This window comes from Trichogramma pretiosum, unplaced genomic scaffold (genome assembly GCF_000599845.2).
Source record: "Trichogramma pretiosum strain Unisexual culture from Peru unplaced genomic scaffold, Tpre_2.0 scaffold9, whole genome shotgun sequence".
NCBI classification, from domain to species: Eukaryota; Metazoa; Arthropoda; class Insecta; order Hymenoptera; family Trichogrammatidae; genus Trichogramma; species Trichogramma pretiosum.
Genome location: NW_019641697.1, coordinates 2,062,580 through 2,078,204, shown reverse-complemented (window position 1 = coordinate 2,078,204; position 15,625 = coordinate 2,062,580). Strand labels below are relative to the sequence as shown.

Here is a 15,625-nt window from a genome sequence, read left to right as displayed (position 1 = left end):
GGGAGCTTGCCTGGCTTTAGCAGCAGGACTAGCTTTTGTCGTTTTCAGCACGTGGGAAAGACACCGATCCGCAGGCATGCCGTGTACACCTACAAGAGAGAGAGAGAGATTTTCGGGGCTCGCGCCTATGATTGAAAGGCCGCGAGCTGAGACTGTTACGAGCTGTTATACCGCTTACTACATTGATAGGCATACTCTGGCCTTATTAATTAATTGTAAAGTCACGATTGCATATTCGAGTCAAAGTCGAGTCACGGTTTTTGTGCAAGTGCCTTACGACACGAGGGTGCCAAGCGAGCCATCCCGAGAGGCCGACTGCCAATTGTAAGTACCTGTTCGACTTAAAAAGTAATCTCTCTCTTCGCACACTGAGCGGAGCAACGGCTCGCCGAGATCATAGTCGTGCGCGCGTATTCTATCTTTGGCATAAGCCAACTTAATCTATTGCTTTATTTATTCACACAGGCCATTGCCTGATTCAATTCTAATTATTTTGTGTGTCCTTAGCTTTAATATTAAATAAATCGATTTATTGTAAAATAACAAGCACGACTATTCCCTCAGCTGAACCCAATCTGCTCCTACGTCCCACGGATCCTACGGATCAACTTCCCGTTATATTGTCTACAAATAAAGATCATATTTATTGCGATTATAGAAAAAAAGTAATTTATAAATAAATAAATGTTTTATGCTAAATGTGCCCAACTTTTTGGGTAATGAATTTTTCGGATATTTTTTTTATTAATTATTTTTGCGACAAAAACTATTTATTACTCTAACTTAAAATGCGCAATTTGGCCGCTAATTTTAGGCTCTCGTAGAAAAAAAAAGTATTATAAACTAGTGCAAATATGGTTTTTTTAACAAAACTCATTACGGCACTCGCCTTCGGCTCGTACTATAATCTTTCGCTTTAAAACTATATCTGCACCTGTTGCGAAATATATTATTGTTCACCATAATAAACAGATATTTCATTGAATCAGAAAAGTACTTACGACTGCATTTGAGCTGGTTTTCGAGTAACGTTACAAACACGATACTTTCTTCTCATAGTTCCACAATGGGTAATCTCAATTTTTAAGCCCTTTATTTCTTTTGTGAACTTAACTCTTTGAGAATCTGTGAGAGGTTTTTTCTGTTCATTTATATCTCGGATATCTAAGACTTCGCACATAAATTCTATAACTGGTTGAGCTTTATAAAAAGCAGTAGCAGAAACTGTCAGAAAAATAAAACAAATAATTTTTTATTTGAATTTGTAACTCACAAACAACATTATATTTTAGTGATCATTAAAGTTTAGCTGTTACTCTAAAATGTTATTAATTTGTCTAAATTAATTGTCATTATTATTATTTGTCATCTTCTGAAGTTATCCAGTTTTCTGCAACGGCGTTGAAGACAGCCGTATTATTTGCAACTTTTATAGTACGGATTACGCATGAACCATGACGCAGTCATTACCGTGACTTTCACAGCTAGACGCAATGGGTATTCCACAAACGCAGGCTTAACCAACCTGTCCGACAAATGATAATACTTTTGATAATGTTTATTTATGCTCTTTTTTATTGCCAATTAAAATACGCCAAGGGTTGACACTGTTTCTGTATCAAGATCCGGATACTACTCATCACTGTACAAAGTTTTCCGACAAATATGATATTTAGTCTACAATTATTCAGGTCATGAAGCCTCTATACGACTTTATAGCCTACCCACGAAGACTGTGTGGCTACTCTGCGTTGTCACTGATTACGAACTTTTAGTTTCTCACACCAACTTACCCACTTTCACCCAATGACCAAGGCAAATGCCACAATACCACTTTAAGCATGCTAGAGTGCTCGTGCAGCAAGCGACGTAGCATGTTGTGGTACGCCTTTTTGCTAAATGGTTGAGTATTTCAGGAGGAATTGATGAATACAGGTTTATTATACGTTTTTTGGTACGAGGAATTTAAATTGACAATTATTTATTATCTGAAAACCCAGAGATAAGGTAAAAATCGAAAGTAAAATAGTTTTTCGCTCATATCTTGCGAGCGAGATATGGAAAAAATAATGACTCCAATCGACTCCCCATATCCCAAAAATCTCTCAACCTTTGAAGCGTCAGTACGAAATTGTTCACTATAATCAAAAATTAGTTTACAGCAGTTCACGGCAGTGGTAGTCAGACGCACAGCTTTTTATTTCCAGAAAATGGAGTGAAAAAACCAAGACAAGAAACAAAACCAAGAAACTTACGTTTCAGATTCAGATTTAAAAAAATAATCTAGCAAGATAGCTTCAATTCCTTACGATAGAATTTGTATGAAATTAAAAAATTTGCTGTAGCGAAGTCGCTTCGGCTACCTGCGTTTGCAGGCTCAAATAATCAAAAATTTTGCTGGAGCTGGGTCGCTTGGGTTACTTCTAATTACATATCCTAAGATTTAAAAAATTATAAAATCTGAGTCGCCTTCAACTACCTACGTTTACAGGCTCAAATAATCAAAAAATTTGCTCGAGCTGGATCACTTAGGTTACTCTTTACTGCATACGCAAAGATCAAAAAAATGTTTTTGGTTGCAACGTCACTCAAAACTAATAATTTTTAGTTTTATATTGGCTGATCATAATAAAATCATTAAGTCCAGCTGATTCCTAATGATAATTCAAAATAATCTGTCCGAGCCACGAGCCAACTTCTTATGGAACACTTTGAAGCCCGAAGCCAACTCCAGTTGGCGCAATCGGAGGTAATCCGATCCTTTCCAAGACTACAAATACACCCATTTACATACACATACACACATTAACATACACAAAAAATATGTAGAAAATAATAATAAAAAAATTAAAATTTCAGAGATAAATAGCCACCAGAATGAATTATCGAAATTAAATTGTGGGGGTTGAGTTGTCGCAAGATTAGTTGTAAAAGATTATTAATCCGCCGTCCTAAAGACGGATTTCGAAAAATTGCATAAAAAGTGTATAAGAATGCACTTTTTGCATGAAAAAAATTAATCAGAAAACGTGTCCAGTCCCAAAGAATATACCCCTAAAATTTCAAATCGATTGTATAAAAAGATTTCAAGTTATCGTATGACCGCGAACACACGAAAATTAGGTGAACTGGCCATGATGCGACTTCGTTGCACTCAGCTTAATTATTTTTCAAATGTCTTCGAACTAATAGGTCTTTCTCAAACAGTAATTTTATGATTCAAATTTCGGCAAAAACGAAAAATAAAAAAAATGTATTCTTAACTGTACTTGCAAAGCACTCTGCGTTTTCGATCACTTTTAAGCTTGTGTTTGTGTCACATTACGCGAATATGTTTACACAAAAATAATAAAAGGTAAATTAAGTATTCCCGCGTAATGTAACGATTGATTGTAGCACACATGTTCGGGAGATATTTATATTGCTACGTTCCAAATATTCCATTAGACTGCAATAAAACTCTGATTTTAGGAATATAAAAAAATGTGTGAGAAATACTAGGCATAGTGATTGTTCTGTAACATCAGTCTGATAGCAAAGAAACTTGAGTCCGCGCCACGAACTTAGTCTAAAGACCAAGAGCATAACATTCATTTACGCTGAAATAAAAATCAACTAAGTAAATATATTAATGGAGATGAGGCCATGTGGCCAGCTGATTAAATGAGCTGATCATATGGAACGTTCGTAAATTCTAATAAAGATCTCCTTTTTATCTTTCTCATGCACATTGACCAGAATACTCGGTAATAAACGACGCTGTCGCGCAACACAAGTTTACGAACACACATTGTCTGTTACGATCCATATGCAGTCTGAGGGGTCACGTGATCGGAATTTATCTCATTTCTTTTGATAAGTTTAGAATTGGAAAGGACAGGGCGAGAAGTTAGATGGTGAAAGAAAATGAACCTTAGTGACGTAAATAGGCTGCGCTCCCGTGGAATCGGCCTTGTTACCCAGAGTCAGCCGACCCGTACAGAGCTCGTGCAAGAGTCGAATATCTCAGTCTTACAAAAAAATCAAAGTCAAAGTTCAAAAAGTTATTGGGAAGTACTAGAATCATTTTTAAAAGTTAAAGTGTGAATAATTTTTGAGAAGTAAATTCATTGCTATATACGCGAGGCGTTCAAGTGATTCCAACTCCTCCGAAGATCATTTTGATTCTCCATCGTCCGGGGCAGCGTACGAGAGGGACATCACCGAGTTAAGAGGAAGCCAGTCTTTTGTGTGTGTGTGTGTGTGTGTTATAAAATCGAGATGAATAAATTAATGTAAGTCATTTAAAAAAGTATATAATTTGTCAACGTCTTATTATTTCAATTGAACTCCTAACCATTTCTGTGATAAAGAATTAAATATATAAACTACGTAATATCTGTTAATTCGGATGTTACATTTGTAAGCATTGAAATTCTGTAGAAGTGTACGCGACCCTTGCGCTGAAGATCAATCGATACCTTTAGAAAGTTACGATAGATGACCAAAAACACTACTCGCCAAAAAACACAAAAGAAGAAAAAATTTAACACGTAAAGTATAGGAAAAGGCTTACGGAAACAGCTGTATCCCAGTGAAAAATCAAAATTTTGGAATTTCGAAAAATGCAATGAAAAGGGGAAGAAAAATTCTACTCAAAAATCCAATAAAATTTTTTCAATTTTAAGGTGCCTTCCTCCTCTTAAAAAGAGAGAGAGAGTTAACGTTGAGGTTGAAAACGTAAACAGTAATCAAATCGTTCGAAGAAAAAAAGGTGCGTTACAAAAAAATTAAAAAGTCATGCAGATTTGAGAATGTTTTATTAATTTTTTCCTTCTTTCTATTGATATAACCTTCAAATGACCTTGAAGGTGACTTAGTAGAGTTCATGTGACCTCAAATTTTTTCAGATTTTTTACCACTTTTCCTTTATTTGACCTTCAAATGACCTTGAAAATGAACCAAACTAGAAAAACCGACACCAGATTCGGATTCAGTAACCCCAAAAACATAAAGTCTACTAGGTCTGATCTCTGGATTTAAACTTTTCTTTTGTTTGGCCGTGTTATCCACATGGCGATTTTTCGCCATTTTCTCGCATACAAATACCTAAAATTGAATTTTCTTTGAATTTTGAGAATTCAATAAGGCGCGTGCTTCAGGTTTTACAGTAAAATTTAATGAAATTCCGGAAACCCTTCTTGTAACGGAATCCATTCCATTTTTATAATGATGGAATTTGTTGAAAAACTCGACTTCTAATAACCGAAAATATGCTTAAACTCATTAGCTATTGTGCAGCTTGAGTACTTAATGCCTTAATGGCGTGACCATGAGCTATTTCAAAAATCTATGCGTAAATGATAGTAACTTATCACACAAACGCGCTATCGTCTGATCGAATTGCGTAATGTTGCGGCAACTTTTTGTGCTATCTAAGTTATTTTCAAGATAAAATGATATTTTTCTGAATAAAAGATTATCCGTTTTGCTCACGATGTATGGAGTAAGATAAATTTTTGTGATCTTGGTAAGCAGGTCATAAATAAATTTATAGTCACAGAGGGTTTTTAGATCGACTATTTTTGATAGTTAGCCACGTTTCGACTAGCTTTCCTAGTCCTCATCGGGCTTACTACACAACAGAATAGGTACAGATGTTATAATGTCATAAAAAAATTGTAGCAAAAAATCTTCATCCTATCCTATAAAAGTGGTGAGGATTTTGGCGTTAGCATTTTATACGGGCTGTGATTGGTTGTTCAGTAGCTTGCTTTTGTTTGGTAGCGCGCAAATACGAGTATTATAGTAAGTTAAGAAAGTGGAATATTAACCTACGGACGGCTGAAGACTAATTTTGATTGGTTTTCTCGAGGAGACGCTAAGGTAAAAAGCCGACCTATTGCTTATTTTTACAGTTTATAACATAACCTTTATTTAATTTTTCTTTTTTAAATATTGGAAAATGGCAAAGCGGAATAAGAAAAAAGAGAGCGCGCGAAGCGCTCTGAAAGTCGGGCTAGTATAATATATTTACCAAGCGTTATCCAAGTTAAATTGCCGGTATGAACCGTAAAATAGTCAGATTCTTACTAACAAATAATATTTTCATCTCTGATGTCTCCAAATCGTATGGCAATGTTATTAAAATTCCGTTTATTAACCAATCAATTTTTGACAAATTAAAGAGCCTGTTTAATGGTTTCTGTTTCGTCGAGAATTCAGAATTAATCTGAATTATTAATTTAATTTAATCCTCATGGGCGAGAACGCCTATGGATAAGGCAAATCTTTTTGCTTCACACCTGAAAGAAACTTTCACTCCACACGTTAGAATGGTCGCCGAAGAAAAAGAATATGAAATTCTGGCTGAATGCCCACCTCAAGACAATTTAAACAATGCGCCGATCTCGGTCAAAATTAATGAAGTTTCGGAAATAATTAAAAACCTAAATTTCAAGAAAGCTCCAGGTTTTGACGGAATCTCTGGAAAGGTATTCAAGGAGCTACCCTCAAAGGCAGTAAGACACATAACAATCCTGTTAAACGCGTCTTACTGGCTCTCATACTTCCCAAAGCAACTAAAAATAGCACAAATCATTTTGATAGCTAAACCGGGAAAAGACCCTACCAAGGTAACATCTTACAGGCCCATAAGTTTGCTGCCAGTCCTCACAAAAATCCTGGAAATCACAATCGCAAAGAGGCTTCATAAAATTATCGAAGAAAAAACGCTGATTCCAAATTATCAATTTAGGTTTCGTAAGAAGCATGCCACCATAGAGCAAATAAATAGGATCACTGCACTGATCAGGACTGCATTTGAAAGGAATGAATTTTGTAACGCAGTATTCCTTGATATTTCACAGGCCTTTGACAAGGTCTGGCACAAGGGACTCATACATAAACTGAGGAAATGTTTGCCCAGCAAAATGGTAGCGCTTCTGGAATCATATCTAAGTGATAGATCCTTCACGGTGGAATGCGAAAATCACTTCTCTGCATTCTATCCCATCGAGGCTGGAGTACCACAGAGTAGTATTTTGGGACCAACCCTCTACCTCATGTACACAGCAGATTTCCCGACGGAACAAAACATCACCATTGCCACCTATGCTGACGATACAGCATTGCTTTACACGAATACAGATCACATCTTAGCCGCGGATATCATGCAAACCCACATGAGTCGAATGGAGGAGTGGTTTAAAACCTGGAAGATAAGCGTCAACGAAACTAAGTCGGTCAACATTACATTTACGCTAAAGAAGGATACATGTCCTCCAATCAAATTAAATGATAAAGTAATACACAAGAAAACCAAGTTAAATATCTTGGTATGTATCTGGACCGTCGTTTGACATAGCGCCCTCACATCTGGAACAAGAGGAAGCATCTGAATCTCAAGGTCAAAAAGACGTATTGGCTTCTGGGAAAAAGATCGCAATTATCACTAGAAAACCAGCTCCGATTGTATCTATCGCTACTCAAACCGGTGTGGACATACGGTATCCAGATGTGGGGAGTAGCATCAAAAACGAACATCGATATTATCGAAAGGTTCCAGAATAAAACCTTGCGAAGCTTAGTTGACGCACCCTGGTACATGCCAAACAACCTCATCCTAAAAGACCTTAAAATAAGTTCAGTGCAGGAGGAAATCAAAGCAAGTTACCGAGGATACGACAAAAGGTTATCTGAACACCCAAACAACCTGGCCAGAGCACTGCCAACAATAAATAAAAAAAGAACATGGCTAAAAAGATTAAGATTGATCGAGACAAACAATGTATAACATATAAAACTACCAAGAATGTAATATCTGTTCTTTTTATGGAATTTAATTTTCAACTTTTATAGACTTCGCGTGAAATCATTGGATTTTCACGGAAGAGGATATTTGTAATTTCACAATGATATAAACAACTAAATTGCATAGCAAATGAACTCATTGTCCTATAAGGACAGATTGTATCATAATCTCTTGAAAAAAAAAAAAAAAAAAAAAAAATATAGTTAATTACATACTTTATAAGTACCAAAAAAACTTGACTGCATTATCCACTTCCTTCCACGAAAAAAAAAATCACGAAAAACAAGTCATTTTTGAGGCGCTAGATGAGAGCCTTCCCTTAAAAAAAGTCAATCTAACAACCCTCTGTGACTATAAATTTATTAATTACCTGCTCACCAAGATCACAAAAATTTATCTTACTTCATAAAATGATATTGTATAATAATATAGATTTATGATAAGCAAAGCAATAAATATAAATTTATTATTTGAAAGAATTTTTTTCATAAAACATAATTTATTTAATTTACCATCAATATTAAGCATCATTTTCCATTGCGATGGTCGAACAGATTGATGAAAACCAAACCAAACTTCTCTTCCACCTCCAAGTGGATGATAATAACCATCAGGACTGCTAAAAAAAGATCTTCCGACTGGAGTATACGTCATTGACGGAAGATGTCTCATTACTACATCTAAAGCAAGAATCGCGTCGTATGGTATCTGTCTTGTTCGACCTTCTAATGCTTCTTCAAGTGCAAATAATGATACCTGAGCAACCCATTTGATAACAACTCGAAATACTCGATCTTTACCCTCACCGGGAAGAATTACCTGCGATGATATATTAATTTTATGATCAGCCAAAATTGTAAAAGACAAGAATACCTACCTCTAATTCCAATTTATCGGTACCAATAGGTAAAGGATCTCTTGTATACAAGTTATTTCGTCCATCAAAAACTGGTTTTAATGTTCCAAATATTTTACTGTAGGCGTGAACCATAGTCTCAATAATTTCACGATTAACTTTTCTTGGACATTTATCAGGTTGAATATTAATATCATAATGATGAACATATCCACGAGGCATAGTTATTTGAAAATGATTAGCTCTCAAACCAATAACTCGACCTTCACGTCCTATATTCGGTCTGCGAGGACAAGCGAACACTGAAATTCAATAAAATATATTTAGATTATTTTAGCTAAATACACAATTTATACTCAATTATCTAGAACTTTTCATCTAATACATCGTTACTAATATATCGAACTATATATCGTTAAGCTTCCGCGTGTCTTTCTTTCGATTGAGCGTTGTTTTTTCAATGGGAGCGATAAGCTCAGTTTATTCAAAATATATTTTAGTACATCGGTGATTTGTGGCATGGTTACATATATTATGTACGCGGTAAAGCAAGAAGGAAAACATAAGGAAGTAAAAAAATATAGGAAGTTTTTAGGATTTTGTGTGGCCCATCGTTTTCTCCTTCTGTCCCTGTTTAACCCCCATGGAACTCCTGTTTGGCACTACTTGTGGCTCGTCATGTTTGCACTGTTTCGTATTGTGTCTTCTTCTTGCCGCATCGTCCGGTAACCTTCTTCTGGCCATCTCTTCGGTTCTCAGACTGGCTATAACTGAATGGACGAAGGGGGCTACCGCGAGTTAGTTTTTTTTGTCCGCTACCGTGAGCTGGACGACGTTCTCCGGCAACGTCTTTGAGCTGCTGATGGAGCTTCTCTCTTCCCTCCTCAAATCCAGGACAGTGGAAGAAGACATTCTCCGTTTTTTCGACCGTGCGGATACAGGTTGGTCAATTTGCTAGTCCATTAAGTCCAGGACTAGCAAACCAAGGACTAATTTTGCTGAAAATGGGGTCTGGAGAACTTGCAAGTACGCACAAGTCAAAAGTTATGGAAGGCTTTATCCAAAGAAACGTGATTCGAAAAAAAAAATTTTTCTTTTTTTCGAATTTCCACCTGAAAATCTTTTAAATCCTGGCATCTTCGGTACAAATAAAGCGTCCACGGGTCCTTCTCTTAAAGTTATGATAGTTCCGATTGGTGAAATATGATTTTAACTACAAAAAATGGCGAATGAAAAACGAAAACGTATGGACGCTTTATTTGTACCGAAGACGCCAGGATTTAAAAGATTTTCATGTGAAAATGTGAAAAAAAAAATTTTTTTTCTTCAAAATCACGTTTTTTGGATAAAACCATCCATAAATTTTGACTTGTTTGTTTGTTAAATTGAAAATCTGACACCGGATTCGGAAAGTTCATTAAATTTTTCTTAAAGTATGCTTACTCGCAAATTCTCCAGACCCCATTTTCAGCAAAAATACAACGGTTCAAAAAAGTATCAAAAATGTGTCCGTCCCGGACTTAATGGGCTAGCGTTGTGGTCGTAGCGTTGGCTGTGGTATTGAAAAAGCTGTGGCCTGTCAGGAGCTGAGTTAGGTGATAGTCTAGACTAGAGAGGTAGCTACATCTCCGTGTCTCCTCTCTATTCAGGACCTTGTGACGCGATGGCCGCGCCGTGGCTTCGTTGATGTTGGCTGCAGCTTTTAGCGCACCAAAAAAAACATTTAAAAAAAGTGCATCTGCGTGCGCAGTTGGGTATGCTGGTCGCGATTTGAGTCGCTCCGGTGATACGTGCGTCGATGGTGTGTGTGTATGTGTATGTGTGTGAACTCGCTGCGGCTTAATGCGCGCGAGTTTCGTTAGTGTGTGTGTATGCATGAGCGAGCTGTGACTTGGGCGCGCTGGCAATACATGCTGCGAGTGCGAGACAGAGCGCTCGAGCTGAGCTGCGCCGCGAGACGCGCTGGCTTGTGCGCAGCGGTTGAGCGTCGATCATGTCGAAATGAGTCGGGAGTGTTGGTTTGCGAGCTTGGCGGCGCGAGCAGCAGCGAGCGATCACGAGCACCGATCGGCATTCGAGTCCCAGCAGCTCAAGAGAGAACATCTCAGTTCGCAGATTTCAACGAAGTTAAGCAAGTGTAAGGGTTTGGTATAGTATATTGTGTGCGTGTGTGTGTTGTACGCTCGAGTCTACTCGCGTGAGTGTGGTTGTGTATGTATGCGTGTTGGATGATAGTTGATTAAGGATCGACCTGGTGCGCTTTTAAGAGCTGCACCATTCTACCCGGTGTGTGTGAAGGATTAGCCGAGTGGCAACGAGGTAGTAGGCTAGCGCACGCGCTGGACTTTGTCCTGCCTGCGTGCAGCTGGTGTGGTTAGCTGAGTAGCGAAGCACAGATTACTCAGTGGTCTTGTGCACCTCTTCTCTTCGGCGACACCAAGCGCGCCTCACCCAAGTGCAGCAGAGGAACCCGAGTTCGAGAAGCAGCGAGCGAGGTCGTAGAGTCGCGTAGAGAGCGAAAAATTAGTGGTGTTAGTGTACCCTGCACACGGCTTCGGGTAATACTCGGTGAGCGAGTAGAAAGCCTTGTGGCAACCTGATGTTCGGGATCAGCCTGATTGTTCATCTTCTTTTTGGCGAACGATCCCACCGGCTCTGCCAGCGTCTCCTGGCGTTCTAAGTCTCTCGCGTCTTCATGGCTGTGCTGTTAGAGCTGGCTTCGCTCGTCTGCTAGTAAGGCCAGAGGTAATATGCTGGCGAGGACGTAGGATGACCACTGATGATGCGCAGGCAGGCTCGCCGATGGATTACTTCCACCTGACGCATGTCGGCCCTTATTCTGAGTCCACAGTTCCAGATGGGGGCGCCGTAGAGGAGGATCGTTTTGATGAAGTTGACATATAGCCGCCTCTGGCTGCTCCTGGGGCCACCGATGGTCGGTATGATCTGTGACGGGGTTGCCGCCACTCTCGAAACCTTCTCGCTTGACGCTCTGAGGTGCTCATTTAATTTTAACCTCGCGTCCAGTTATAGGCTCAGGTAGTGGGTGCAAGGGGAGGAGGGGATGAAGCTGTCACCTACTTCAATGGTGATGGTCTCAAACCTCCTTTTCTTTGATATTAGAAGGGCCTCAGTTTTGTGCTCTGCCATCTCGACCACGGTGATGTCATCCGCGAAGCCAAATATGCGCACTCCTCCATCCGAGTTGAACGCGTTGCGAACGTCGAGGGTGACGACGGCATAGTACTTGCGGCTGCCCCTCACGCCTCCGACCGCCTCACGGGCTGCAGCGGTGATGGACTCAATAGCGTCTATGGTTGATCTTCCTCTTCGATGATGGTCTGAGAAGCCCTCCGAGGCCTCTGTGTACACCTCCAGTAGGGCGGATCGAAAAACCACTTTTTTCACGGATCGCTTTGTAACAGCAAAAAATCGTCACTATTTAGTAAAAAAGTAAAAAATCCGAAGCCTGGGTGCGGGCAAGCGATGCCTTCAGTTAACGCATCGAGCTCAAAGTTTATTTTTCACGCGAAAGATGCACGCACGTATTCGACTGATATCGTTTTTATATATCTCGGCTTGGGAGCATCCGATTCATTTAAAATTTTCAGGGCTTATTGTAAATATAAAAAGGAAGTTTTCTGTAAAATATTAGCCTGCTAGGTGATCTAGAAGCGAAGATAATCACAAATGAAGTTTATGAATTAACGTAATTTTGGAAATTTTTTGCATTTTTCTCAACTTTGAATGTCCAATTTTGTAGCAATTAAGATCTTTCAAAAACAGAAATTTTTGTCTTTTTAAGAGGTTCACAACCATATAGCTTAGTATAGGGGTTTTATAAGTATTACTCAAACTACAGTGCAAAACGTTCGTGTATAGCAGACGACTTGAGTCGCAGAGTACGTTGCACGACTCCGGAGTCCAAACGCACACACACATGCACATAATTTCATTATTATGCACAACAGAATGAACTTAGAAACAACAGCAAATATAAACTTTAATAATAATTCGCAAAGTATACGAGATTGAATGAGTACGCTCTTATTGTCTATGCGTTTTTTTTCTACTCCACCTCATTTGGACACACACTGGTAACCGACGCGAGACGACGCGAGAGACAAAAGTTACACGATGAGTTACGAAGCAGCACAAATTTTGAAGACTTAAAATTAAAAAATTTTTTTCAATGGAAGGAAAGACAAGACTTTAATTAAAAATAACTTCGGATCTAAAATTATAAGAGAAGAGCACGTAAGTTTGCTAGAAGAACCGGGCAGTAAACATTTAGGATACATCACAATACAAAAAGGAAACGCTAAGTCGATCTTGGAAGGAATGAACAATTTCCTAAATTCTAACCGTATCAGCTCTAACTTTTTGATGGCAGTTAATTAATAGACTATTTATATGTGAATTTTGTCATGAATCATTTAGACAAGAAAGTGACCTCGAGCGCCATAAGACTCATTCCTTTTATCTGAAATTTTGGATGGTATATTGGACCTGGAAAATGAGCTTGAACTTCGCAAGGGCACTGTCCATAATCAGAGCAAACCCAGTGAAAGTGAGATTTTTTCTGATTCGCTCGGAGCAAAAAATAACCTCGATTTACACAAAACTGTTTTACATAATAGAATCGAAGCCTTTCAATGTGACATTTGTTATAAATCATTTGGATACCAGTGGGTACTGAATAATCATATAATTTCAATACACGAATCTAACAAACCTATGAATGTGGAATATGTCCCAAATACAGTATCATAGCCACAGTAAACCTTATGAATGTAAATTTTGTCCCAAATCATTCGGATATTTAGGGACTCTCAAAAGACATATAAAAAAGGTCCATTCCTTCAAACAATCTTAGCCAAAAATATGGCAGATACCAGAATAAACTTAAGAGATACAATTTGAGAGCGCACAATCTCAAGTCCCGAGACAACTGCGACTATGTAATTTTAAAAAAATCTTCAGAATAAATATCCAAAATTGGTTATGGATGGTACATATGTAAACGTGGGAATTCACAAAGGAGTTATTAGAAAAATCGAATTGGCTCTTAATCGACCGCTGCAGTGGATCATATGTTTTGATGCGATTCCGGCTAGATGAGAGCGCTCGAAGAAGCAGGCCTATGTTGTTGTTCTATCTCGCTGGCAGCAGGGGTGTCTGCGCTCCGTTCGCTAGCGCTCCGAAGTGACGAGGGTCCGAGCTGCGAGATGTCCGGGGTCGAGGCGCGGGATCCGCGCGGGCAGCTCCGCAATCTCCGGTCCAGGAGGCGTAGCAGGATCCACCGGTGTAGCTGCAGCTCCTTGGCGGCGACGACGTACTCCTGGAGGGTGATGGTCGGTGGCGGCGGCGGCTCCGGTCTTGCGTCCTAGTGCGTGGCAGGCAGAGGTGACATGGAAGGAAAGGGGTAGAGGACAGCTCACCGAATAAACAACACTGATTTATTCGGATCCAAAAGTTCGAATTTTATTTATTCTCCTTTTCGAATCGGAGCGAGTACAATTTTACTCGTCCGATGAGCCTCTATATAAGCCTACAACTTATCTTTCTTGATTGCGGGTTTCAACCTCGCCCTCTAGCGGCGCAACTTAATACTAACATATCTTTATTTACAATTCTCCGGAGAGTGACATCTGCAGAAATCAAATCTTAATTTATATCAGTTTATTACATGCCAACAATTGCCTTTGAGATATTTATTTGAAAATTTTGATGGTCAAACAACCGAGCCAACAATAGTTTTTCAAGAGATATAGGAAAACAACTTGAAAAATGTGAAAATTTAACGGTAGTTAAGTTTGAACCAATCGCGTCTCAATTTTTTTATACAGGAGATCATAAAGATTTAAGAATAGATCAACAATATCTACACGATATATTTTTATCTGTGATTAACGGTAAATGTACAAAAAAATTAGAACGTTGCAATCCAGGAAAAATTAACCATGCGCGCTGGTTAACTTTAGCTAATCGATTATTACGACTCTACATTTCAACGAAAGAACCATCGCATGCCCTGAAAACGTTAACATTTTTTTTAATGAAAGTGTAATTTTCATCATGGTTTAACATAAAACAAAATCACTCAGTAATTGACAGCGCAAGAAATTTTCATTTTATTGTGAAAAGCTCAAGATATTTGAGTAGTGAACTAATCAAAATCATTGATCCAGTATTATTAAGAAATTCATATTTTTCTCGCCCAGGAAATTTATTACTTTCAATGATGTTCGATGAAAAAAAAGAAACCAAGGTTACAGCTCGTAGTTACATAATGAAAGCTCGAAGTGAAACAAAAGGACTTCGAAAATTCGTTCGACTAAAGGGTTTGAATTTCAGAGCTGAGAACTACACAGATTTGGTTAATTTAGACGATATATGTATCACCGAACCTCCTCTCTTACACAATTATAGTGAAGATAAGTTAAAAGAGCTCGTAGAAAACGTTGGTCTCGTTTCTGAAGATATTACTCAAATACCATGCCACACCCAAGCTGTTAAACGTTGCATCAAACTAGTGACAGAATCATCGCTTGCTCATAGTTCTGACGAAAGAAGAGATGCCAGTATTAGAGCTACTACAGCGTCAAGGCAAGCATCTTCAGATTTGAGTACCAAAAAAGGACAGCAGTCATTCCCATTTTCATGAATCAATTAAATTAAATTTCGTTGAATTTTAGATGTTTATAATATTAGTATTGATTCTATGAGTACAGATATACCAAGGACTTTTGAATAAAATTAATTTCTAAATCAATAAATTTGAGCTTTTTATTTATATCCATGCCTGTCTGCTGTGGTTTGTTCAAACTTTTACCAAGAGTTTCATAGGGCTTGCTGAAAAGAAATTTTTTACCTGAAAACAGTGCCGTATAAGAGAGTTCGCACGTTTTGCACTGTAGTTTGAGTAGTACTTATAAAACCCCTATACTAAGCTATATGGTTGTAAACTTCTTAAA

The 15,625-nt window shown here is 38.4% G+C and overlaps 1 protein-coding gene across 1 annotated transcript in view; it reads right to left on the bottom strand.

The window, feature by feature from the left end:
• The window catches only part of LOC106651337 (protein argonaute-2), a 99,641-nt gene that overhangs the window by 72,302 nt on the left and 11,714 nt on the right, over positions 1-15,625 (bottom strand). The window contains exons 3-5 of the mRNA XM_014369780.2: positions 8,670-8,950; positions 8,305-8,611; positions 1,002-1,224 (exon numbers count right to left, since the gene is read on the bottom strand). Coding sequence (XP_014225266.1) covers positions 1,002-1,224; positions 8,305-8,611; positions 8,670-8,950 — 811 coding nt within the window. The remainder of the gene's footprint in view (positions 1-1,001; positions 1,225-8,304; positions 8,612-8,669; positions 8,951-15,625) is intronic.